This window comes from Strigops habroptila, chromosome 1 (genome assembly GCF_004027225.2).
Source record: "Strigops habroptila isolate Jane chromosome 1, bStrHab1.2.pri, whole genome shotgun sequence".
In the NCBI taxonomy this organism is placed as follows: domain Eukaryota; kingdom Metazoa; phylum Chordata; class Aves; order Psittaciformes; family Psittacidae; genus Strigops; species Strigops habroptila.
In genome coordinates, this window is record NC_044277.2 from 141,196,384 (window position 1) to 141,224,087 (window position 27,704).

Consider the following 27,704-nt stretch of genomic DNA (forward strand, 5'->3'; position numbering starts at 1 on the left):
CTATGGGGACCTCTCCCGTGAGTCCTCTGCCTCCTCCGGTGCAGTTACCCAAGACTGGAGCAGTGAACCCTGGATATTTTGTATGCTGGAGGATAAGTGCTCTGATTGACCATGGTTAAGGCTCCTCTGGACCTGAACAGTTCACAGCAATTTGGACTCATCCATTTTGCAATTTTTTTCATATTCCCCTGGAAGTAAAACAAAATCTAATCCAATTAAAACAAATGCTCAAAGTACTCCTCTGTCATCTCTTGAGAATAATAATGTGGTTTCTCTGAGTTTTTCTCACACCATAATTCTTAAAGGCAACATTCTAATGAGTCAAGGCACGAGCTAGCAGAGTGCTCCCCCACCTCAGCGGACTGGCCACCATTCCTGCAGTCTGTGAAGGCACAGCATCAGGCACATGACAGTGCATTGCTTCTGTGCACATTACATTTGCTTTGCTTTCCTTGTTCCAAAATTGCTAAGAATGCTCACACATATGTTTAATGCTGTAGATAGATATGCTGGTGCTGTTAAGAAACTATTGCCTTATCTCCTAGTTACTCATGGACCAATACGACTACATCTCCAGCATCTATTTCCAGACACAAAGAGGGATGTAGGACTGAGAGAGAAGAAAAGGGAAAAATTCTCTTTGAACACCACAGTTATTATGTGCAACAAAATCTGCACTGAGACTTCCTGAGTTTCCCCACCTTCTCCTCTTACCTAACTGGCAAACCCAAACCAGTGCACTAAAAAAAGCGGTACTGCTTAAGTCAGTATCTTAGAGAATAAACTAAAGCTCATTTAACTCAGGGTAGCAGAATTTATGAAGTTTGGCTTCCTGCAGAAATCCCTTATGGATTAGCTACTGCTTAATAATATGGATTTCTTTTCCCTGTATGGCCACTTGTCTTCATAAAATGTGTGGAATTTTGGTATCTTTGAAAGCTTAGTCAAATATTACTGAGGTTAATACCTGAAGTGAGTAATTACAGAACAATTTCAGATGACCTGCATAACCTTGTTTCTCTAGGAAACCTGATTCAAACATCAGATAGAGGATTTTAAACATCACTCCATCAAAATTAATGGCTAACATCTAAGAAGGGCGGATCCTCATTTTTCTCAGAGTTTTTCTTCCAAACTATTTTTTAAATATGTTTTGTATTTTCCTTTTAAAAGAAATTATTTTGATGCACAAGGACTAAACATTTACAGGGCCTGCTTCTTTGTAGATTGAATTCTGTCTGCACCACTCATCCACTGCAGTTAGTAAATCAGTAAATCAAGTTTAGCTACAGTTTCCTGTCTCCACTGCAGATTAGAGCACCCTGCTGTACCAGTAGGAGAATGACTGATGCTGACAGATAAAGACATAGTCTTAACAGTTCTTGCTCCCCAGCACCGAAAAGGGAACACAGTGGAAAAAAGGCAGTATAAGATTCCAGATAATGTCTTCGTAGAGACTAACTCCATTTGAGCTCACCTTTCACACTGCACTTGAAGGTTTGGCTTACTACTCCCGTGTCATTTTCTTTTTCTGCTGGCCATTCATAGACATAGACTGTAGTCCGAGAGGATCCAGCATCAAGGACTATTCCATACTGGGGATTGAAAAAGAATATATTAGATCAAAAAACAGACAGTGACAGCTTAGCAGCCCATATGCAGCTGTTCTTCTTTGCACCATCAAATGCTATAGAAAATGTATGCACAGTGTATTTACAATAGAGATTAATTCTAGTGTTGTGCACTTAGGCATGAATCCAACAGCCAAGCACAGAATGAATCTGGCTGCAAAACAAAGAACATTCTATGTATCTAAAATAATTAATTCAGTGGGGATCGAGAATGCTCATCTCCGTTCAGCATCAGGTTCAAAATCCACACTGACACTTAGATAACACTGTGTTAGGACCTGATTTTACAGCAAGATCATTTCCTATTATCCCAGCTATATTCCCTGGACACCGAAGGGTTTGATACCTAAGCACGGGCTTTAGATTCAAGGATGGACAAGGGATCCAGAAAGCCACAAGCACAGGGGTAAAGTACGTAGCAGTCCACAGTGAGAATGATGCAATGAGTCTGGTTCTTTTCTGATTGCCCCATAAGCCTCTCCTTTTGAGTGGTTTAGGCAGTCCACCTAAGAGTTCGACACTGAAAATAGGCTGTGCCAGAGTGTGAGAAAACAAAGAGGGAATCAATATTACCCCAGGTTTATTTATGAACTAAATGACAAGTATTTAAGTGACTTGCCCCAGGGTCACTTGGACTCCCTGTGGGATTAAAGCACAGGTTTCTCCATCCCTTTCCACTGCTCACCAGATGGATCTTTCCCCCTTTCCCACCTTTTATGGCAGCATCAAACTGTAGCAACTGGGAAGGCAAACTGCATGAAGGGAAGAAAACTGTGATCTTGCTTATCCTCTTTATGATCCCTGAAAGTACATTTAGCTGCCCGCCTCTTCCAAAGCCATCTCACCAGTAGGAATCTCATAGTGTAGAGTTCATTTCTCTGTTAACTTTTTTTCCTTTCAAAAAGACAGCTGCCTTGGAGCCTGGCAATACTGAAAAATGAGAGCCTCCATCTGGCTGCAAAGTAGCACAAGCCCCTGCTGCAGGCCAATACATTTCATCCCACTGCCTCCCTAGGGAGCTTCAAGTCTGATGGAGAAGGATCACTGCTTCAGGTGGAAACCATTCAGCTTCCATACCTCATTAGTTCCCAGCTTCCACTGTAATCCTACAAACTCCTGGACCCCAAAGAACTACCAGCAATTCCAGTCTGGTCTGTTGCCCAGAGGACTGTTAGATAATGAGAATTTCATGTATATTTACCCGGATGATGTTTACCCTGATCAACTAAAAGGTGGAAGACTCCACAGCTACCAGCAAGCCACTACACTATCAGGTTCTGTTCAAGTAACTGCCTTAGCAAAGATACTTTGAGTGTATTCCCGCTCCTTGAGAGATAGGCACTCTGGAGACACATAATACAGTAATGGTCAATCTGCTCAAGGGCTATTAATTTAATCCAGTCTCAGGCAGCTCAAAGTGCCAACCATAAGCTTTTAACTTTGCTACTTTTAGAGCTAACTATCATGTCCAAGTAGATCTGGAAGATAATGGAAGTATTTTTACATCAGCTAACTGTGAGGCTTTTTGACCTACTTCCATCCTCCCCTGTATTTCCCAGCCTCCTTCCTGAAAGTTACAGATTTCAATGCCAAAGAGTAATGGTACACTTATCTGAACCAATGTGTTCATTATTGTCTTCCTCCTCTTCCTCTTTTACCTATACAGCCTCTTGCTTCCTTTTAAAGAGATGCTCATTTTTGAAGAGGACTCCTGAGCCCATTTCAAGGTGACTTTTGAAGCTCCTCTGAACTTGGGCAAGTTCACTCTGTGTGAACTGGTCCATGCAGCATCATAAAGCAGTCATCACCAAGAAGTGTGCCAGATATTAGGACTAAGATTAATCTTTAATTAAACAGAAATGACAGAGGATGCAGAGGGTGAGAGAATTCTTAAAGCTGGCACAGTTATGATGGCTCACCTGCCTTCTGGTCGCTTTGGAAAACTACCACGAGAAGTTAACAAGCTAAACCAGGAGGATAGAGGCTACAAAAGTGGATCCATGCTGGAAGCACACTTCAGTTCAGCTACATAGGTTTGAACTATTTTTAATCAATTATATGATCCACAAACAAGGCCAAACATTTCCTGAGAGCCAAGAGACATGCAAAATTTAGGTGTAGAGAACTGTAGCACCTGGAGTGGCAAATTAAAGAAACACAATAATGAAGGGAGGGGTTTTCTCTTTAGGGCTCACAAAACATTATTAGACAAACAGAAAATGTTTTGACTGATACAAAGGCTCATTACATCCGGAGCTGGCATCATTTACAGTTCTGGACTTCTTCACAAGCTATGTCAGTAAGGATGTCTGTGCTCTCTTCATCAGTCTTCTGACTTCACAGTGTGTGCCACTAAGTCATGAGCTCTTTCAGTGCCTCAGCCTCATGCACATGGCCAGGCCCTTCCTTCACAAATCCCTGGCTCAATCATCAGATAACCAAAGGAACCAAACCATTTAATTTTGCAACAACGCTTTAAAACATAGCATAGCAGATAATTTATCTCTTGAGCCACAAAGGAATGAACCTGGACCCTCTCAATGTGCATCCTGGGAAAGAACTATTATAACACAAACTCTAGTTATCATTCAGTAGCTGTTTTGGTTTCATGGAGATGAGCCAGAAGGAGGACAAGGCCCTTTACAAAGAGTAAGTCTGTTGATCATCATGTTATCATCATATTTAATCTTAATCAACCACTAACTTCAGGACACTGCCACTTCCAGGATCCATCATACCAACCAACTATTGGAAGGTTTCACACTGGCATATCAAGGTCCTCCTGAAGAATTACTTCTTGTGAGTGTTTATCACTTACTGAGGAGCACTCAGCACCTCAGCACACACAGGATCCTCCGTATCAGCTGGGATTTTCTGCATTGGAAGGCTTACAGCTCAAAAAGAAATGCAAAGCCAAGGCACCTATCAGCAGACCCGCCAATCTTCCTTCAGAGCCAGCCATGAAGCCGTTAAGATTGAGAAAGCAGACCTCCCCACCTAAGCCAAATGGTCAAGGTGTGTCCAACAGTTGCTCAAAGTTAGACAACTTCATCATTCTGAATGTGAAATTGAATTGATGACAAACACAAACAATGTGTAGGCTGTCTTTTAGATAGTGGCTTCAGCCTACAGGTCAATCCAGTCTTGCCTTGCATGAAAAATGGCAGGATGTAAGGCTGAGATTTAGGGCACAACAGGGAGTAAACTGGAGGCACGATGTCCCCATGCAAGATCCCAGCGCACACACCCTGCCACACCACAAACACATAAAACTGGTATTAGAATACAGTTTTATCCCATTGTCTGATTCATACACCACCAAATGATTCAGACAAAGCCAACAGTGTTTCTAATTTCATGAAGTGTAATAAGACATTAGCCTATCGGTGTCTGAACTATCCAGTTAAGTGCATTCGCAGAGGGAAAGGTAGAAAGGACTTCAAAGAAGGACCTTACAAGGTTTATATGCTTGTAGCTATCATTGGCAGAACTCAAACTGCCAGACTGCACAGCTTCCCTAAAAGGCTCATTTCTACACCTTTGTCCCCAGTTGCATACATCTCTTACTGAAGAATCAGCACACATACTCCAGCACCACAAGACAAAGCCTGAATTCCAGAGTACATCAGTTTCTCTCTTCCAGTTTTCTCTGCTCCTCCTTGTGAAGCTACTTTGCTTCTGTTAATATCTGGCAAGGCTCAACACACAGTAAATCATAAAGTGCACACTTACAGCCCAAATGCTTTTGATACACAGGAGCAGTGTGCAAAGACTTCAGCATAAACTTCCTGGCTGTGCTGGGGTGGGAGGGGGGGCAGAATTTAAACTTTAAAATTCAAAATTATTTTAAAATTACTTCCAATCTCTGGCAAAAATAAAAAAGCAGTGGCATATTCACATTTGGCTTTTCGGTCTTGGAGAAGACATTATGTGACAGGCACCACAGGGAACCAGAAAATGCTTTTCCTGTTTTGCCACTGACTCTGTGATCTTAAGCAATTCTCTTTTTCTCTCATCTTCAGTTTTCCCAATGTGATTAAACATTAATTTATGTCTGTAAGCTCATTTGAATCACCCCATAAAAATTAGTTTAGAAAGAAGCATTATTAAATATCAGTTCAAAACACTGTTCTCCTTCCTCAGGTATTCTAAGACTTACCTTCAGCCCTGGGGAGAGGATCTGTTGCTGATTTATCTGAATCACTGCAATAGCAATGACAAGAATTATGCTTAGAAGAAGGAATGCTTGGGCAACAACACTTGGCGTTCGGGTGAGCATCCTGAAACAACAAAAAGAGAAACACTTAAGGAATGTGAAAGAAGTCAGTGATTCTGTCTTAAGGCCTGAACTCAACTGAATCAGTTGAGACTCCTCATAAAACCTCATTTCATCAACTAGATCATACTGCATGAAAATTCTGTGTTGTCCTCAAGAACTGCCTGGTGTTTTGCTACCACTAACTTTTCATTGCTGAGCAGGGAGGTGTCTATATTGTCATGCTAATGATGCCGGATTTCACCCTCAGGTCCCAGTCTGCTCCGTTCCCACAGCACCTACATGTAGATGCATGCTCAGCAGCTCCCATTGCCTCAGGAAATGAGAGCAACGGGCATGCAGGGGCTAGTGCGCACTCAAGGATCCCATGTATGCCTACAACACAGACACAACCACAGCCATGCAGACACAATGCTGATGGCTGCTGAGCACAGGTGGATGCTTCTGCCAGAGTTGCAAGGTAGATACAGCCTGCTTCAGCAAGAAACAAAGTAGGTTTTAAGAACATTAATGCAGGCATCTTTCTACTAACTGCTGTTGTGTTCATGAAGTGTGTTTGTGTACATGTGTGTGTGCATATTAATACAGAGCCTATTACTATCACTCTTCACTGCACATAAAATAAACAGTTTAACTTGTGATGAGAAGTCACTAAATCTAAATAAATCTAACATAGTTATATTAGACAAACCCAAAGGTGACATGAGACATGCACACTCATGGTAAGGCTGTTGATAAGTTCATACCCTCTAGAAAGGTTTTCTAGGATTCAAATGTGGTTTAGGTTTCCTGTAATTTCTGCTCATCCTTTATTTCTGCATGCCCTGGCCAGAGACAGGTCTTCACCCCAAAAGGCCTTTCAGTACCTCCGAGTACTGACAATCCCCACATCAAAAATTCTTATGCTCCACAGGGATTGAGGAGGAAAGGGGTGGCCAATGGCAGACAGCAAGCTTAGGAGTGTCAGAGGAACACAAAAATAAGAACTTCCCTGCCTTTCTCATTTTCAGAAACCAGTTATTTTGGCACAGAAATAACGAGTTAATCTGGTGTGATCTATCCTGACTCCCACCTCCTAACTCTTCCATATCAACAGTGGAGTATACCAGTGGCTGTTCAGGGCTGCCCTGCTGTTCAGCGATTGCTAGTGCAATCTGTGCTAAGGACAGGAGCTGAAAGGTGGTCGGCAGTCCACAGAATACTGGGTCAGCCCTGTGGTCTTCTCCTTAGCTCCAACCAGAGCCAGAGAGCTGAGGGACAAGGCAGAATGTTTCTTCACATAGTTTCTGTATTCTAAACCCTATGGGTTCTTCAGCCTGTGTACCCATGGTCCAACACCTATGTTCACATTCAAAAGAGAAGCAAGTTATTTGTTTTGTTTTGGGACTAGCTTCACTGAGCTTTGCCCACTGCGTCTGCTTTCCTTCTTTGTCTTCTAATTTCTGTTGTTAAATCTAACTCAGACTGGCTTTTGGAAACTTCGTTTCAGCCTGACACATCTCACTACCAGAATGTCATTTTTTTTTTTACTCTCATTAACCCCCTTTTCTAAATCCATGTGGGCTCCTTCTTTACTGCCAATCTACTTTTCCAATACTTTCTTTTCTTGGTTTGGTAATAGCTTTATTAATCATCAGCTAGTTTAAAATTACCAGCCACATTGGTGATTTGTTTACTGCCATCCATTCCTTTACTATCCTGAGGCAATGAAGCATCATGTACACAATGCATAAATGACAGTGAAATCTTATTTTTACTATCAGAAAATATGTTAACACCTAAGAAGAATTCTTACTGTAACCTGTGGATGATGCCAGGGATACTAATTAGATGCATTTATACACATTAATCCATTTTTTAGAAGAGACAGCAGATTTTAACTATACATTTATCAGTAACCACCTGGGTAAAATACTTGTCTTTAGGGGGAGAAAAAAATCTTTTTCTTTAGCTTTCAACTATACATTGAGGTATCTGTAATTGTAAAGTGACTAAAAAAGAACTATCTGCTCACGACATAATATATACCAGCCACTCCTGCATCAAAGCACTGATGTTCAGTGCTGGAAACATTAAGTAATTATAAAAAAAAACCACTTAGAGCAAATGACTCTTTGAAAAACTAAAGCATTACGAAAGAGCAAAGCAATAACCACTGTTATAATATTAACACTTAAGAACACCCATGATGACTGCTGAAATATTTTCTGCTGCATTGGTTTGTAAAGGGGAAATTGAAATCTTGGTTTGTTGAATTTCTCACGTGCTTCCCTGGTACTCAGATTTGTCTTCACTAGAGATGATTTCTCTTTTCAAAAATAATTTTTGACAGGGATCATATTAGGTAAGGGAGCACCTTTTAAGACATTCCTCATATAATCTTGTACCACTGGCAATCAGGACAATTTCATCAGAGAATAATCCGTAAATCCTGATTTACGCAACAGCCTCTGTATTAGAAGGACACCCTTACCCTCTTGAAGTCATCATACAGTTGATATCTTAACTATGTGAATTGTGCAAGATGCTGCAAAATTTCACATAACTGGATCAGAAGCACACGGCTGTATTTACTTTTAGCTACACTCATCTAAGTCTCATACACATACTAGGCAATACAGTCACACTTGCCCATTCACTGAAATCTGCAGAGATACCAGAGAGGAGTTAATTCGCTCCAGTTCAAGCAGAATTGTAATGTTAAGTAACTCTTGCTAACATTGCACACTTGCCAATTAACGTTAAATGCAAGACTTTTATGAAGTATCAGAAAGCAGTTGCATTTCATTATTCAAACAACATCATCTCAAAGCAAGAAATAGCATAAATACTTACTTCGTATACCCAGTGAAGTACACTGGGGCACACAGTAACTTATTGGAAGGATCACTTTCTACACCTTACTTCAAGCAAAAAGAACTCCTACCTGCAAAGCAAAATGGGCTAAACTTCTTCATGCCACCAATATTTTAACTAGGTTAAATACACATCTGTATAAATGACAGTACCTATTATATGTTGAAATTCCTTTTCCCAATTTACCCAAAACGTCAGACCCACTTGCTCTAGGTACTGACCTGTTTGTTCATAGGGTGGGTATGCAAGCACCCTAAGTATCTTCCTCTTTCTTCACACTGTAACCAGAGAGATATGAACACATCAGCGTTTATTTTAGACGTGGTTTACAGGTCACTGATTTGCAAGTGCTGAAAAGGAAAACAGAAAGAAAAGAAACAACACATCAAAACACCAACACCTACAGCATTTTTAAACCTGCAATGAAAACCCGTGAGGAGGTTTCACAGGCTGAAGAAATTAAGTAAAAACAAGCACATGAACCCCAAATTAGCGTCTGAACCTCAGAGCTTTCCCTCGGCTCACCGTCGCTCCGGGGTGAGAAAGCTTCACACAGCGACCGTGATTTGGGAGAATGCACGAAGTTTTCACACCACACCCCCCCAGAAAATCGCGGAGACAGACAGACACACATAGACACACAGACATACGTACATACACTTACCCCGCCGCCGCCCGCCCCACCAAGGGGTTCTCATCTCACCTCGGCCGGGCAGCCGTTGGTTGGGAAAACGCACCTGCGCCCGGCTCCCGCTCCGGGAATACCCTACGCCGCTTCCCGACCCACCTCCGTAAGCCGCGGCTTCTCCGCTCCGTCCCAGGTTGAGGAGAAAAGGGAGACGTCTGCACCCTCCGAGTGGGGATGTGCGAGCGCCTCTCGCCGGGGAGGGGGGTTGTGGGAAGTCACTCGGTGGTTGCTCGCCCTCTGCCCCTGTGTTTCCAAGAAGATTTAAAGATAAAACCCCAAAAACTTGCAAGTAAAAAATCCGGTGAAGTGGTTTCAGTGGAGAAAGGGGATTGGCAGCGAGTGGACGCATCCGAGGCGGCAGAGACGAGAGGGGTGCGGGTGAGGCTATGCCCGGACGAGAGTCCCCGCGGCGCGGTTCCTCCCTGCAGCCTGGCTCAGGCACCGCCGCTGTTGGACAGGTTCCAGTGGCGGGGCAGGCCGCGCTGGGACCGAGCAGCATCCGCCTGCACGAACTGCCGCAGCGCGGCCGTGTCTCCCTACTTTCTCCCTGCATCAGCCGCTCCCTTCTTTCCAGAAATGCCGATCTGGCTTTTCTGCTCATACAGCAGGATGTTGCTAGATGTGCCTACATCATCTTCCTCAGTTCTCTCCCAGACGGAGAAAGGATTTTGTCTAGAGATGACTGTATGGGTGAAAGAATGGTGTATCCCTGCCTCTTCTAAAAGGAACAAATGCTTTCTCAGTAGGGCTTTTCTCAGCCCTCAGGAACTAGCAGCTGTTCAGTCTCAGGGCTACCTTTCCAGTCAAGTTCCAGCACACTGGCATCACTTGTTTTGTAGTTGTGCTGGAGTTCTGGCCAAACCTGGACTGCTCAGTGTGGAGCTAGCACATACCCAGAGACATAGCAACAGCCACGTCACCGAGATCCTTCTCCCACCACCTGTCCAACCTGTGTGATCAGCTACAAGCCAAGGATCATCCTGCAGGATGAGTTTGCCAGAGACATGAGCTCATCACAGTGAGACACCTCTACCACTGTGCCACCATTTGCTTATTGTTCCAGGATTCAGACTCATATAATGTAAAATACTAAATGCACCTCTTTGATTCCTTTTCTCATAATGATCTTGAAGGATTACAGTAACTTTGTTTTTTGAATAAAGGAGAACAAGAAACTACCTGCAGCCTTGCAGGACATTTATAAGCATCCTTTCATAGTCTACTCATTTTGGGAGTGGAGGTAATTTACTCCTTTTGATGATAATGCATTGTTAAAGCTGATTTAATTATGATCTTGATGGATGAGTTCAGCTGTTTCTAGTACATGGAGATGAAGCCTCCCATCCCTCCTGATTCCCTGTCTGTTGCAAGTAGCTCCTTCCCCTCCATCATTTCCATTCCTGTGGCATCTTTTTCTTCTCCCATCCAAGTGTATTTGTTTTAATGCACTTAGTCCAACAGACTGTATTTGTCAGCTTTGCTGCAGCAGTATCTGTTGCAGGTGTCCATTTAAAATGACAAGTTAGCTGGATTGCTTCACCACAGAAAAGCGTTTTCTTTCTGCTATCATCAAACATGAACATTTTAAATAAAAAATAAAGCACTGACATACACTTCAACCAGTCCCACAACTAACCCCCACCCATGACTAAAATGTACCACTTGAAAAGAAAGCAAACCCTACCTCCTGTATTATCTACTTCTATAAAAACAGACATAAGAGATTCTTTTTCTTTCTGCACCATTTCCAAGTGCCAGGCTGTTACACAAGCTGCTTTTCTTCTCACATTTATTGCCATGTTAAAGCCATGATAGCAGCAAAAGTGATATGGTCTATAAAATCCCCCAGCTGCTTCACAGTCCAGAACACTGGTCCTTAATCAAATGGTCCAGAAACAAGAGTCCCCTCCAGGCCTGCCCAGTGTCTGTGGCACAGTAACTGGTTTCATTGGTTCCTCTGCTTCAACCCTGAGGACCCATCCTAGATTCACTACTTTATCTTCTTTTGCTAAACCTACCTCTTTGACTTGTCTTCAGTTTCCTCCTCAGCCCTATCCTCCCTTTTATAGTTCCCTTCACCTGATCCTCAATCTCTTCCTCACTCCCAAGGCACAGATTAAACTTGCTGCCATTTTCCCAGCCTTCTCCAAGCCTGTAGCATGCATACCTCTTCTCTCCATGATTTCCTTTGCTGCAGCACTTTTTCCTTCTCCCCACTTCAAGTATCCTTGTTCAAATGCATTTAGTATAACTAACTGTATTGATTTGTTTTGCTTGGACAGAATCTGCCCCAGGTGTCCATTTAAAAATGACAAATGAGTTGGATTCCTGGCAGCCCCAAGGAAAAAAGTATTGCTTTTGCTACTGTTGGGCACAAATACGTGGAGTTAAAAGACGATGACTGATATTGGCAGATTCACCTATGAATGCCAGTTGCTATGATCAATAGCAAATCTCTAGAAACTAAAATATTATGGATATGAATAAAGCATTTGTTACAGACACATTTCTGCTATGTATTTATGGTGTCACATTTACACAGGATACACAGCAGATACTGCACCATTTTGCTCTAGAGTGACAGCAGCAACATCAGGAGAAGGGATGGATGATTGTACATCTCAAGAGACCACAGAACTGCATCTGCTTCTTGTGTAATGCTTATACAACATTTGATGCTGGAATATTAAGAAGCCTCAGAATATCCATAGGGTGAAATTGGGAGAAATGTAGTGTAAAAATGGAGGTAAGAAGGTACTGGTGGCTGCAGTGAGATGAGTCTCATTTCTAGAATGGTACTTTACCAACTCACAGGAGAGACATCTGTCCCCCATTTCTGTGCATTCTTCAGAAGGTTCAGTAAACAGAGGGTTTCTCCTGTTCCTTCTAAGCTTTCACTGCCTTTCCACCATTTGTGTTGATGATGGCAAATGGGTGTGATGCCCTGTAGCTCAGCCATCACTTCCATCAATCTTAGAATGAATCACAGAATCATGGTTTGGAAAGGACCTTAAGATCACCTCATTCCAACCCCTCTGCCATAGGCATGGATGCCTCACTCTAGACCAGGTTGCCCAAGGCTCTGTCCAGCCTGGCCTTGAATACTGCCAGGGATGGAGCATTTACCACTTCTTTGGGCAACCTGTGCCAGTGCCTTATCACTCTCACAGTAAAGAACTTCCCCCGTTTAAGTTTAAACCCATTACCCCTTGTGATATCGCTACAGTCCCTGAAAATCTTCCCGGGCACTTTCTTCCCAGGACTTTTCATCAGTGTTGTCAAAGAGCCTTCATTCACTAGGTTTCTGCTCTCAAAGACCTCCTGTCTTCATGTTCACTTCCATACCTCAGGGCCAACTGTGAGAACTGGCAATGCAGGCAGAGCTGTCTGAAGAATTTATGAACTTCTGAGCCAGCAAGAGTCAGGACATTTAAATAAAATAAAGTTTCTAGGCTATTTTAATGACCAACATTTTATTCCAAATCAAAAAGCACATTTTCTATTTGGCATTTCAGACAATCATCCTACATATTGTGCTGCAAGAACAACGAAGCTGGTGAAGGGTCTGGAGAAGAAGTTCTGTGAGGAGTGGCTGAGGGAACTGGGGTTGTTTAGCCTGGAAAGAAGGCTTAGGGGAGACCTTATTGCTCTCTACAACTACCCGAAAGGAGGATGGAACAAAGAGGTAGCTGGTCTCTTCTCCCAAGCAAGAAGTGACAGGACAAGAGGAAATGGCCCCAAGTAGTGCCAGGAGAGGTTTAGATTCGCTGTTAGGAAAAATGTCTTTCCTTGAAAGGGTTGTTAAGCATTGGAACAGCTACACCCAGGGAAGTGGTGGAGTCAGCATCCCTGTAGATGTGGTGCTTAGGGACATGGTTTAGTGGTGGACTTCACAGTGTTAGGTTAGCAGTTGGACTTTATAATCTTAAATGTCTTTTCCAACCTAAATAATTCTATGATTATAGCAGCATACCTTGTTAATTGCCAAACTTATGAAGATAGCTCCCTAGGTTTACAAGCGAGGAAGTCACAAAATCTGAAATCTACATTGAGAAGAATGTCAGATCTGATTCTCCTCAGAGATCAAGAATGCAGTCTTTTGTTTCTTTTACACAGTTGCAAGACTCATTTTCAATAATCTCTAAAAGCATCTGCTGCCCTATAGCTTTCTATCATTGCTGACAAAAAAAAAAAACAAACCCATAAAGCAAATTCACAGCTACAGCATGAGAAACTCAGTTTGTCCCTCTTAGTTTTGAATAATGGCTGGATATAGACATTGCCTTTTCTATTCATCAGTTTCACTGATGGCTTCTTCAAAATACTTAGATAGCTACTTGCCGATTTGTGGTTTTATTCCTTTATCACAGGACTAAAGCTAATGATGTGTCTTAGATTCAGTTTCTGAATCTTCTGTCTCATGTATAATTCTAACAGTTTTATTAACAGGCAATAACAGTTTTCTGGACCACATCTTCTTGTGAGGTCTTCAAACAAATAAGGATTTAGTTCTGAAGCTGAACCAAAATACTTTCTAGTCTATTTATTTCCCTTTCTGAGACTTAAAGTTTTATACCTTGCATCTCTTGTCCAAAGAATCAAGAGCTGCTTTAATCAATTAAAAACCCCCAGAGACAGTCTTGATCACGTGGTGATGAGCCAGCACAAATTGCAGGCACAGGCACAATAAGCACGTAATTAGGGCAGCAGGTTGCTGGGACAGCAGAAAAAGGCAGCACTTTATCTGTTTTGCTATGCCCAAGCTTTTGAAAGCCAAACTGTGGCAGGAGAGGTGCAGGCCAGCCATGTTATTCTGCTGGAAGGAGAGGAGCTTCCCAGGAATAACAGTGACTCTCCCTGTTGCTCCCTGCCCTTAAGCTGCAAGCCAAGCTCACAGAGCTTTATGGCAAACTCATTCACTTTTTTTAGCCATGCCTGCAAACATGTTACGTCCTGACATATACATTCCATTGTCATAAAACTGACCATAGGAATCTGATAAAGAAACACCATTCTCTTACAAGAAATTCACTGTTGTACTCAAAGAAATGCATCATCTCTAGTGAATGTGGATAAATTCCAGAAACTATTCCTTCGGACTTAATCCTTCAAAAATGTTGTGTGAAAAAACTGTTCAACATGGAGCAGTGAGGTTGTGAGGCTGGCAATTCTAAGCAAATAATGTCTCACTTTTCATAGTTCAGAAGTAATTGCTGGGAAACTGCTGGTCCAAGAGAAGAGATTCATCCCTGTTTTTTCAAATAAGAAATGTTGCTACGAGAACTACTTCATACTATCACCCTTTTGTGCTCTTCCAGGAATGGACAAAATTGGCTGAGTAACTCTAAAGGTCCTGGATAAAACCCTTTCCACTGCAACTTCATGCAGGCCAGCTTATCTTCTGGAGTACAAGATCTGTGGTTGAAAAAAGTTCTACTGCAACTCTTTCCAAGCCCACCTCCCAGTATTGTTATTTGCTGTTGCTTTGCTTCACTAACTCTGAGTCAACGTTAACAAGTTCTTTTTGTCACTTTCTATGCATTAACATTAAACTGCAATTGTTTGGGATCATTTGTAGGCTCAGAAATACAATTATAGCCATTAAAGTCAGTTGAACAGTACAAGAAGCCTGTGGGGGAAAACGACAAGCACATGAAGGAGTAGAATGATCCCTGTAATAGTAATTATAATAACCATTTCTAATTTGCAGACTCACCCTTATGTAGTTTTTGGTTCAAAACAAACTGCACTAAATAGCTTCTTTGTTCACCAACTGAATAAATAGAGACTCACTAAAATAATAGTTTTGTTATTTCAATCTGTTAGACTCACTAACAGATTGAAAAGCTTTTTCTTATCTGATATGAGGGAAGAGAACTTCTTGCTAACTGAAGAGCAAAGCTGGGCCTGGTGGATGGCATGAGGTGCTCCTACAATCTTCACTGTGTTTCGTTATCTTCATTCTCCTTTGCAGTCACAAGTACAGTACCATCTCTCAAGTTCATTATAGTAATGGTAAATATGCACCTGACATGAACAATGCTTCCAGTTTTGGTACATCTGTGATTTCTCCTTTTGATCATTCCTTTCATCTCTGCTTTGGTGCATCTGTGATTTCTCCTTTTGATCATTCCTTTCATCTCTGCTTTGGTGCCCTGAACATTTATGACCTGCATAAGAGCCTATCACACACACCATTTTAGCATTGGCTGGTGGATTTATGAATCCCCTCAAGGTAGCGCTTCTGGCTTATGTCAGGCAGGTTTGTGCCTTGAGTCAGCCCTGGGTGCAAGTAGAGTGCCAGAAACAGCATAAAATCTAAGTGACAGAGATCCTGCCTGTAACTTGAGTGTGTTATGTCAGTCATAAGCAATAGGCTCTCTCAACCATAGGATTTGTTGTACATGAACAGTAAGGCCAGACATATTAAAGGCAGCCAATGTGTGGACCAACCACACCCAGGAGTGTTCTCAAACACTGCGGTTACTCACTTGGCCATATGAGCAGTATAAGCACAAAATAAGAAGGGTGACAATTTCATACGAACACTTTGAAGGATGGTGTCAGTCTGCCTAGGTATTTGTTTCTCCCTCTGCCTTCCCAAGTCAGGTATCCTAATGGTAACCTGTACCACTGTTCCCCTTCCAAAGCCAAATACACTTTTTGGCTCCTTGGCATGACAGTCATCCTGCACCTCCTTACCTGTCTTGCTTTGCTCCTCACTCACTCTTCTTCAGCTCTTCCCACTGGTTATGCTGTTCTGGTGCGATGGTTTTCCTCCTTGAATGACTCACACCTAAGACCTCTCTCCAAAATGTTTCCGTCTACCACTGGTGGCAGATTCCTTTAAATAAAACCAGGACAAAAAAAGCCAAAAACCGTCTCCTTAAAAAAAAAGCATATGTGTGCATTGAATACTCTGTGACAACAGACAGGGCTCTGCCCTCTCCTCTACCCCCACCGTGGTCTCTGCTGTGAGCTCTCTGAGGAAGGGATTATCTCTGAAGTGGAAGAGGCACAGTGCCAAGAACATTTGGCCAGGGTACAGGACAGAACTGTGACAAAAGATATTAATCATCACAAACCAGGAACGGGGCTCCATGAAGCCACACATGCTTATAGTCTGGCGGACTTTGATTAATATCCATGAGCGCAAAAGCTGACCTCCCTGGGGTCGCTTCACATCAGTGCAAATGATTATCACCCACAGGAAAACAAACCACTTCTGTATGGTTTGCAAGCTATTTTATTTGCCCGGAACAAATTAAGTTCATCTTGTATTGCATATATACAGCTTTTTGTATAAACCTGTATATGCAAAGTTCTACACATGAGAGGCTGCCAGACAGGCATTTTCATTTTGACTTCTATCTGCTGAGCAAGGTTAACTGTATTTCAGGAGCATGCCTATGCATACTTTAATACTGTATTTTTCGGTTTGCTCTCTTCTTTCACCTCAGTAATTCAACCCTGCTTTCCCAGGACTGATACAAAAGAACTATCAAACATACAAGCTCAGAAGAAAGTGTATGTGCCTTCTCTCTAAACATTGGTAGGAGCAGATGTCTAGGAGAAGGCTGTTGGGACTGGGCTGCCACACATGGCTAATTCCTTTGAAATACCCTCTCAATTGCTGCCATCTCAGGCCTTGGAGACCTTTTGAGCCAGATGTCAGATCCGCTCTAATAGCCCCTGATGGATATCTCTGCATTTGATGGCTTTTTGAGCACATGCATTTGCAGCAGGCAGATCCACAAGGTGCCTGTCTGTTTCTTTAAAGTTCAACAGTAGCTTGAATGCCAGAAATGATCTCGTTTAATAGGCTTGGCTCTCTCAGTAAGTTCCAGACCTGCACAGAGAAACCTTGTCCAAAAATGTCCTTTTTTAATGCTCGAGACATACTTAATTCTTTTTTAAGCTGAGGTATATTTATCCACTGTTACAATGCTTGGGGGGGTTCTTAGGGTATTGCCTACTCTTTATGATTAGATTATTAGTTTTAGTATAATGACGAAAAATGAAAACATGAAATGCTTTAATGTTACTGCTTCAAATTCCTAATTCTGCATGTGTAAGCCCAAGAAAAGTCTAGGCAGTAATAATGGTAATAACAATTACTGTATTTGCACGCAGCCAGCCTTCATCCTGTTTTGCACCAGGAGGTGCAGGTCCATTATGATAACATTAGAAAAGGCACATAGACTCTGTGAGGTATCATTTAAAATGCTATTTATCATAGCTATCTCTGTAAGGAGATGATCTTATGTCCCATTAGCTGGTGGGAACTGCAAGTGGTATAGCACCAAATGGGCCTTCAATCCATGAACATATTGGGCAGACACCTTCCATGGAGGGGATATTCCCCCACTTTGTTCACTGGAACTACTGTAGGATTTTCTTGCAAGAAACAACTCTATTCATCATTTCTACTACCAAACAGAAAGGACGTCCACATGAGAACTTGCTGCTGCACACCCAGATCACAGCACAGGCACGTAAGGAGGCAGTCATCCATGCCAAGAGAGAGCTGCCTGCAGCTTCCTCCACTACAGTTAACTGCAGAGTTTATCCTGCAGCCAATGGGTTTGTGCAGTGCAACAAGGACCTGAAGGCCAGGCTGTGCATGCAACAAAGTGCAGCACCAAACAGGCTGGGTGACTGGGGACACCCAGCATGGTGACAGTGGAGCACACGGAGACCAGGAACCACGTTTGTATTGTGATTCCCACTGTACATTACTATTGCAATACCGTGCTTGTGTGGTCCCTCCAGTACATCACTCATCTAAATCAAAATCATGTGTAAAGCCAAATATATTGAATAAGTCAGTTTAATATTAAACATTAAACTCTCCTTATGGAATATCTGAAGGAGACTAGTCACAGGATATCGGACTCTGACAGCATCACAAACAAAACCTCGGTGTGAATATATGGTCTTTGCTGTAGGTTCAATGCCTTTTCATGGGGTGCCTACAGCAGTCAAAAGAAGAGCTTAATGGGTACAGAGGCTTTTTGCTGGCTCCCTGCACAAACTGAATTTTATCACTACTAAACTGTCTCGTAAGCAGCTTATTTATGTGTATCATTTTTACAGCCAGACCTTGGCAGAGCTTTCTGATCCAGACATGAATTTGAAAACTCATGTCTTTTTAGGAGCCTGACTGTCAACACTTGCCTTGGACCTGGCCTGTGACCCAACAGCCACCTCCTGCAGGTCCCTCTGGCTACTCCTTCACATTTCTAGCAGACCTTTAATACTAACTGGGTATAACTTCTGCACAATCAAGCACATGAGAAAACTATATGAATTAGGGAATTTCAGGGTCAGAATTTAACAACCAACAGGAGCTAAAGACCAGCCTATATATTCTGAAAACTGAGATTCACTTTTGCATTACACATTTTCATTACTGCACAGACTTTTAGAACAACCTGATCTTATGAGGAAATTGCATCCATTCCTCCATACAGTCAAAAGAAAAATCCATCATGAGAATCATAGAATCAACTAGGTTGGAAAAGACCTTTAGGATCATCAAGTCCAACCATTACCCCAGCACTGCCAAGACCACCACTAAACCATATTGCTGAGGGCCTCATCTGCACAGTTTTGAGAAGTAACTGTTAGTGCCACCTCACCCTAATTACAAAGCAAAAAATATGGAGAGAGAAAGTTCAGACATTTAAGCAAAACCACAGTTATTCCATTCTGGTCTCTCAAAACAAGGGCTTGCTGCTGTCATGTGGGAAAGGCCATGTCTGCCCACAGGGGTTGTCCACATTCTGGCCACTAATCACCAAAGGTGATAGACTGGAAATTAAAGGACCACTGAAATGAAAAATGCTCTCCTGAATTGCCAGCTTCCTCAGTGAGATATATTGAGACAGATAGAGAGGCAGCTTTCACAAATGAGGTCAGTGCAAGTTCTCTGTAGCTGACACAATATGTACGTTTACCAAAGAAAAAAGTGAGAAGTAGTACAGCATGCCCAGGGCGAAGAATAGTGTGTTTGCGTTCAGCACATCACAGAGGTCACCAAAGAATTGTTCTGTATGACCATGACATCTGTACTGCTGTCAAGAGCATGGAAGCGTGGTATTATGAGAAGCAGCTTTCATTAAGTGCCTCATATTTCTAAGATAAAAATGACCGAAAATACACAGCAAATTTGTTGCGCTCAGTTATTTCGCCCCTTTCCCATCCTCTTTCAAGTAATACCCATCTCATCCCTTTTACCTGGAGATATCCTAATACACTTTCCAAGTCAGAAAGGCAATTTTGCCTCATTCAGAGCTAGGTACATTCACCCCACAATGAAACAGAAATTCCAGGCATGAAAGAAAATAGTATTTTTTAAAAGCTGCTGCTAGAGATGTTCACAGTTATTCCTGTTTTCCAGAGCAAATGCAGTTGACTTTTAGGAATTGGCATCCCACTAACAAACTGGTCTATTGAGACCATGAGAGGTATTTTTTCTTTTGAGGTCAAATTCTCTGTGGGCTCAACACCACCAGCTGTAACTGAGTTTTGCAGCCATGAATTTAACAAAGCTAAAATTCACAGACAAAATTACAATTCACTAATTTTTTGCAGAATTTTTTTGTACATTGAAGCTAACAATGTGAACTGATTAGTGTGTGCAACAAATACATAGAACTGCTTTTCTTTGGTGATAGTTAAGATTGCTTCAAGATACAGTCTCACCTTCCAAGGCTGGAAATGAGATACAAAGGAAGAGTTTCATGTATTCTTCACATTACTCATAACATAAATAACTCTCCATAATTTGAAAATTTAGTTATTGGCTTGGAAACCACTTTCTGCATTTTCCCCACAAGCTCTTGGGAGCCTCTGCTGACCTCATGCCAGTGGCACTTCAAAATATAAAACAACCCTACCCCTTCCAGGAAGAAAAAGGAGATTTAAATCAGAACAGGGGCTGTGATGCAAAGACAATATTGCATTAGCACAGACAACTACTTATGGTTTGGCAGCTTCTGATTAATACCAAACTTAGTCCACCTCCCAGGAAAGATATTTTCCAATTGATTTCTATGGGGTTTGGCTAAGACCCACACTGTGCATGCTGTGAATTATTCTTCTCATCCTAGGCTCTCAAAAGTACTAAATAAATAGGAATGAGGTTAAAAGAGGAAAAAAAGTTCCCAGTTTTGTCCCTTTTTTGCATGGGCAGGTTCGATACAAATTTGAGAGCAGTGTCATGATATACTTGCAACATCCATTCCCCCATGCCTGACTAGCTTAGTAATCATAAGTAATAACACTGTTCCATTGAGAAGCAGTAAAAATATACAAAAGCTGCAATTTCTCCAATCACACACCCCTACTGTTAAAATACTGACAAGACCAAAATCTCCTGTAGAAAAAAGAATAAAATAATTCAAAGTTTTCTGTATCGCTGCTGCTGCTCACTGAAATTTCTTTCTGACACCAGTTTGATGGTAACAAAATTGAGCAATATGCTCCACAGGAAAAGATAACAAAGAATCAATCTCTAAGCAATTTCAGGATCATTTCTGAATTTGATGTCCAGCTGATTAGTTTATATCATAATGGTTCCTTGGTCCTATTTCAAGCATCTTAGAGAAGAACACTTTGTAACCCAGTTAAAATGTTTCCTCCTCAGACAGAAATCAATATCCAACAAGGCAGCAATGACCTTTCTCAAGTTTTGTTATGCTCACTACAGGAGTGCTTAAAACATCAATCCCAGGCAACCTACTGCAAAATTGAACAGATTTTTTAATAGTCCATCATAGTAAAAAGAACAATTCACCCAGAGAAGAGAAAATTACCTGTTCTTGGGAAGACCCTGGGAAGAGAAGACTGCTTACTCCTCCTTCCTTCACCCAGATTAGCCAAGTCTGGGTGGCTGTGCCTATTTGACTTGGTCTTGAGACAAGGCAACTCTCAACAGCTGTGTGTCATGGAGGCGAGGCGAGGCAAGGCGAGGCATTCTTGAGAACACATTTCTTCTGAGTCAGTGCTGCAGTTTGGGGTGAAAAGGATGGAGAAGTTCATTGTTTCATTGTCTTTAATTCTCCATAGTCCCTTTGACTTTCTTGCAGTCTCTGTTCTTGGAAATATGACAGAATAGGTCATATATCTCTCATAGACATATGTACATAAATATATATACACACACATATATATACACACACACATATTTTTATATACATACATACATTTTTATATACACACATATATTCTTCATATAGATATATATACTTCATATAGATATATATACTCCTGTGTGCATTGTGTCTCCTTACCTGTGAGTAGGGGTCAGAAGACAGTTTTGTGCTAGGTGCAATGCATGGCACATAGGCTTGAATCTTTGCTATCCTGGCTAGACATATTATTAGTACACTCCCAATACTACTAACATGTATAGTCCAAGCTATCCAAATATTGCTTGTTTTAATTCTTTAGTTAAAATTGTTATGCACAGACTTTCCGGTATTCAGTCCTTTCTCTGTTGTTAATGCTCACCCTTTCCATGGCCTCCTAGGTCCTAAGGTTGACGGTACCAGTCTTAAGAGGGAAGGTTTAAAGTGAGTCACCAATGTTCCAAGTGTTTTCTTGGGAGGTATGTGCTCAATATGTGTGTGTGTGGGCAGGGCATGTGTTCCTCCTTGGTTTGGTGTCCACTTAGCATTGCTTTTAAACACTCTCTGGTTTTTTTGTGGTCATTCATTCTTCCTCTACTGGCCCACAAGTTAGTTATAGCAACTACTTAGTTTCATTAAACTTTTCCTTGTTTTTGTTAGAAACAAATGGCCAAACATATCATTGCCGAATCAGCATTAAGCCATAGCAGAAGTACCCTGAGTGGGGCACCAGCTGGCTATCATAATTTCCCAGTCCTAGCAAAAGCCAGTATAGGAAAGAAAAATGAAAGCAAAAATAGAGGGATCTGGTCCTAGTCAGGCATAAAGAAGCTCACAATGACTTGAAGAAGAATGGAAGAAATTAATTGCTTTGCTGATTTAACAGACCAAAAATTATCAATCTGGAATTGTCTTTGCACAGCAAAGCGTTTGCAAGGGGAATATTTCTCATTCCTTTCCCTCTCTAAACCAGAATGAATCAGGACACTCTCCTGCAAACACTGCAGGAATAAAAATGGGATTTTCCAGGCCTGATCAGTCAAGAACACTTTATCTGTGGCAGCAGAAAAAATAAAAAAGAGTGCTGGAGAAAATATCACACAGACTAGGACTTGGGGGTTTCACAAACTCTTGTTTAGTACCAATTGTTTTAAATGATCCACTGGATGGAATGGGGAATTAAAAGGATGGTTTGGTCACTTGTTTGAGAGGTAAAAGGTACATAGATTCACCTATTTTCACTTGGTGTTCCAGGACAGGCACTGAGAAATTTTGTACTGCTTAAATTAGAAACAGACTCTGGTTGCTTTCCTCAATTGCAAGGGTGATTAAGTTCTCAGCTAATTAAACTGGATAGTAATTATTTTGCTTGTTTTAATGTGCTCTCTAAAAACTGTACCATTGTAGTCATTAGATCAATGAGTGCTTATAATATACTTCTCTTTTGCTCTTGGTGGTCAGAGCCTTGGAGGCTCCAACATTGCATCCATCGCTGCTCAGACCCACTTGTATCAGGAGCCAGATGTCCCTGGGCAAGAGAGCAGCAGCAAGCATCAGGCATTCAGGAACATAGAAACAACCAGGAAACCTGAAGAGAAGGAAGCTCAGTGACCAGATAAAATTCTCCTGTTCAGCTAGTGAATCTGGAAACAGCAAGACAAGAGTATTGTCTCTACGAAGAGGCAAATGCAAGTGCTGATGTAAAGTCAGTTTGTGGCTTCAACTGCCTGGCCCATGCAACTGCAGGGCTCACATGGGAATTATCTGGGTGCCACCATTGTCCTTCACACCTTGTGCCTGGAGAAGGCATGTGAGCAAAGGAGGACCATGGCTTGCCCCTGTTCTCCTCCTTGCCATCTTTGACCCCACTGATGATCACAAGGCTGGGAGGGCATCAGGAGGGATGCCAGCCACTTCCCATGCATCACCCTCTTGCTCTTCTCACAAGGAAGTGAGTAATACTGCTTTCACAATCTCCCCTGCTTATACCCTGGCTTGCGTTACTTCCACAAGCCATCCCACACAAACCCATTTTTTCCTCAGGTAACACCACTCTGCCTTCAGTGGGAGTTTAAGTGGAAATGGAGTAACTAACCACATTTGGGTTATAGCTCTGGGAAAACAACTTCACCCTCCTAAGAGTTTGGTTATAACCACATTTGCATATTAGCAAGCTATTTAAAGCATAAGAGAAAACATCTATCTTCTGCTCAGCTCCTGTATCTTACTCTGTGTTCCAGCCAAGGAGTGCCTGTTATCAGACTCAGTATTTTTCCATTAATTAAGATGCTTTAATTAGTTGGGACAGCTAATTTAAATTAGCTCTAGGAATAGGTATAACCCTCAAGAGAGCAAAGGATAATGTCTGCCGTTAATTCAGAATAGCTTGAGGGAAGCTCTGCTTTAGGAAAGGCATTCATCCAGGTAGACCAAGACATCATTGGATGCACAGCTGGTTATTTAAATGTGTGAGGTTTTGTTGGGGGTTTTTTTGCAGATAATGCTTATTGGTCCTTTCTGGAGCTACAGCCACAGGTATTTCTTTTTCCCCTATGATGTGATCCCAGCTGGATTTTTTGCCTGCCAAAAAAGGTATTTTTGACAACCCTGTACTACCTTCATGCAATGTGAGAACTAGAAAAAACACCCTAGCTGTGTCTTTCCAGTGGTGGCATACTGCATGTCCCCAGCCCTGAGACAGTTGGGCCATTAGCAGTTCTTTCCATTACTGCCTTTCTTCCACCACAGTGAGGGACCATGCTGTGTGAAAAACCAACATGCTGATGGCACATACCAGGGTTGGCTCACCCAACTTGTTAGCACATGGAGCAGGGGTGGCAGATGAGATCAGAAGCCTACAAAGGAGCAGGAGATCCAGGGCTGGTGCTATAGAAGATCACCTGGTTCCTGATTCAGAAATGGGCAAAGAGCCTTTCCAAGGAGACAAGCTGGTGCAGAAAACAATCAGATATATTTTCTTTCTTGTTTACACAAGCAAACTTCTATCAACAAAGGAAGGAAATGGGGAAAACAAGGTGCAGATTTTGATCAGCTGTTATGATTATTCTAGCAATAAACTTTGCATTTTAAATGCCTGATGTGTTTATCACTGCAGGAAGAACTTGTTCTACAGAATAGGTAGGGCTGTCTGCAGGTGCAGACGAATGTATAGATTACTATTCTCTACATTGAAACATGCCAGCAGGCTGGTCTGTAGAAGGATTTTGGCACTGGGTCAGGATAAAAGAAAGTGTTCACTGAAAAGTGAAACGTTCTAGCTAACCAAAACCTGCCAGAGCCAGGATAGAATCCTTATTCCTGGCACAGATATGCCTCCAAACCCAATAAAATACAGCTATTTCAGAAATAGCAGCAACTTCTCATCCTTCTACAAACAGCCACAGTTAGACATTGTTGGAAAGGCCACAACATATTTGATTTGTGCTGACATGAATCCTTCACATCAGATGTGAAGCAGGATCCCAAGCCAGTGACTTGGGCTTCTTGAGACCAAGCTTCTTTTTTTTCCCAGGAAATACCAGTTTGAGCTTAACAAACACATCACACTGCTCAGCAGGACACACATGTAAAACATAAGACAGCAGATTAAGTTTGGTTCTGCATGTCAGCTGATCCACTTTCCTCCAGGAAGCACATCAGAACAGGGGCATGAAAATAGGCTTGCAAAAGTCCCCATGGGGTTAACTGCCCTACATTCAGATAAGGTTGTTGCATTCCCCACTCTCCACCCTGTCAAACATAAATCCCTATCAGTTCCATATGAGGTAACTCACTCACCACTTGAAGAACCCCAAACAGCTGGCCAGCATTAATGCAAGGCTGACATCTTAGAACAGCTTTTTCAGTTCCTCACTTTTCCAGGAAATCTGGATTTGTTTGGGGGGTTCTTTGTTGGTTTTTGGATGTGGGGTTTTTTCCCCACCTCTTTTGTTTTAAAATGTTCATCTGTTGAAAAACCCAATTGCTACTAAATATGCCAGGAAGGCCTCATCAAGCAAACAATTAAACAAAGGAAGATGTTAAAATAAGGCTTCTGCAATATGATGGGGTTGATTTAAGAGGGTCACGGGAAGCAGGCGCCTGCTGTTCTGTGACAAATGATTTTCCTGAGGAAACCCAGTAAGTGAAACATAATCAAATAATGAAATTGGTCTTGAAATATTACTAGCTCCAGGGTTTGGAAATCGTCAGCCCCCTGTGACCTTGTATATAACATCTTTATTCATGATTTAGGAAAAGAAAAGGCAAAAAGCATAAAGGATAAACCAGTAGACATGAAGGGCCTTCAACTGAAGCAGAAACTTTAGTCCATGGAGAACTCAAATGAAAAGAGACCTGATTAGAGAAGTCAAGTGGGATGTTACAGGCTACATCAAAAACCAAGTCCAATGAGTCATTTAAGAGCAGGACAGAATGTAGGGTTGCAGAAAGGGAGAGCAAGGCAAGCAGAAGCAGAGAAAAAAACTGATCTTATTGATGTGATTTAGGGTGACACAAGAAGTAGACATGGTGCCTGCATGCTGCTAAGAGATCTAGAAGCCCTTTGGTTCTCAAACACCACTGCATGCAAACATCAGCACAAATCACCAAGATCAGAAAACCAAGAATGGAAGTGCAAACTGTGCCTTCCCAGCCCCTCCAGCTTGAAAAATGAAAGCAGTTACAGAACATCACAAGCCATGTCCTAGAGCCACTGGTAACACCAGTCAGCCTCCAGGGCAACTCTCACGATGGCAAGCAGGTAGGAAAGCCTAGGTTGGAACTACATGATCTTTAAGGTCCCTTCCAACCCAAACCATTCTATGATTCTATTATTTCATTCACAAGGAAACATGAAGATCAGGAAATGTTAGGACCCTGTTCCCGAGGACCCAGAAAATTGTGCCCAGAAGATGAGCAAAACCAGGGAGGCTACACTGTGGAAACCTTAGGCTTGAATTTCGCGACCAAAACTGAAGGGGTAACTATTGCACTTAAAGCAACTACAAACTGTTCAGTGATAAATAACACCATAAGGTCCTGGAGGGGGCATGGGCAGAAGGAAAGCACCAACTTTTCTCATCTACGGCAGAATGAGGAGATGGTGAAAGAGGCCACTGCCTTCTCAAGCAGCAGCTTTCCATCTACATCCCTCCCTCCCAATGCAAAAACACTGCCGGCAAAGCTGAAACTTAGACCAGGGTGAGTGGTACCCATGGTTTTCCAGCGTCTGGAGTTTCCCAGTGTCTCCCTGTAGGAATATCCAGAGATGGACAAAAGGTTTCCGCTTTTCCTGCAAACTATGACCGTCCCTGCAGCCTCCCCATATTCCCCGTGGAGCGAGAGTGGCACCTGGTGGTCACATCCCCCCCCCCCGCCCGCACTAGCCGCAAACTGATTTTATTACTATTGTTTTGAATGTTGGGTACAGTTACAGGGGAGCACTTTGTATGAAGCAGTCCTGATTAACCAGATCAGTGACAAGTGCTGGCTGCAATTAGTCCTGTAACTCACTGTTCTTTGGTGCCCCTCGTCATGCAAGTAGCATCAATGCACAATCTGTCATTGCAGCACGAATGCTGCACCAGCCTCCCTGCCCACTCATTATGCTCCTGTGAGTGGAAGGAAGCAATGAGGACCTGTTCTAGCTTGCTGGAAACATGTATTATTTTTTCCTGACTGCTAAGAGAAAATACACATATTCAGTGCTTCCTATGCAGGCAGAGATAAAATAAGCCTGTTTCCAATCAGCTACCGAATGTGCATCCCTAGAGATGCTTAGGGCCACATGTGCCTTGGAAGAAAATGTTATTCTCCTTCTGTCTGTCTGTAAGACATTCTGTGCCTCAGTAAGACATGACTTCTGTAACTCCCTGCACTCTGCAAACCCTGTGAATAATACATGTGCTCTGAGGCAGAGCTATTGCCCGGGGTGCTCCTCACATCACTGACTTGTCTGGCAAGCTGAATTTCTGGTGCAGAAGGGCTCTTTCTGAGAGATGAACAGGAAAACAGGCCCACACAAAGCACTGAACCTGAGACAGCCTGTTTTCATTGGATTCAGAACTTGCTGCTGAGTGATTTTTGCATGGCTGGAGTGCTTCATTGGAGATCAGAGA

At 42.3% G+C, this 27,704-nt stretch overlaps 1 protein-coding gene across 8 annotated transcripts in view; it reads right to left on the reverse strand.

Annotated features, from left to right (window-relative positions):
• The window catches only part of ENTPD3 (ectonucleoside triphosphate diphosphohydrolase 3), a 37,339-nt gene extending 15,761 nt beyond the window's left edge, over positions 1-21,578 (reverse strand). For 2 of the 8 annotated variants that reach the window (XM_030510048.1, XM_030510097.1), the window contains exons 1-4: positions 9,428-10,233; positions 8,985-9,113; positions 5,791-5,911; positions 1,478-1,595 (exon numbers count right to left, since the gene is read on the reverse strand). In XM_030510048.1, coding sequence (XP_030365908.1) covers positions 1,478-1,595; positions 5,791-5,910 — 238 coding nt within the window. In that variant the 5' untranslated portion in view covers position 5,911; positions 8,985-9,113; positions 9,428-10,233. Of the gene's footprint in view, positions 1-1,477; positions 1,596-5,790; positions 5,912-8,984; positions 9,114-9,427; positions 10,234-16,153; positions 16,296-21,270 lie in introns of those variants that run through there. The other 6 variants (XM_030510061.1, XM_030510070.1, XM_030510039.1 and 3 more) reach the window with 6 other exon arrangements.
• Positions 21,579-27,704: the final 6,126 nt, after the last annotated feature.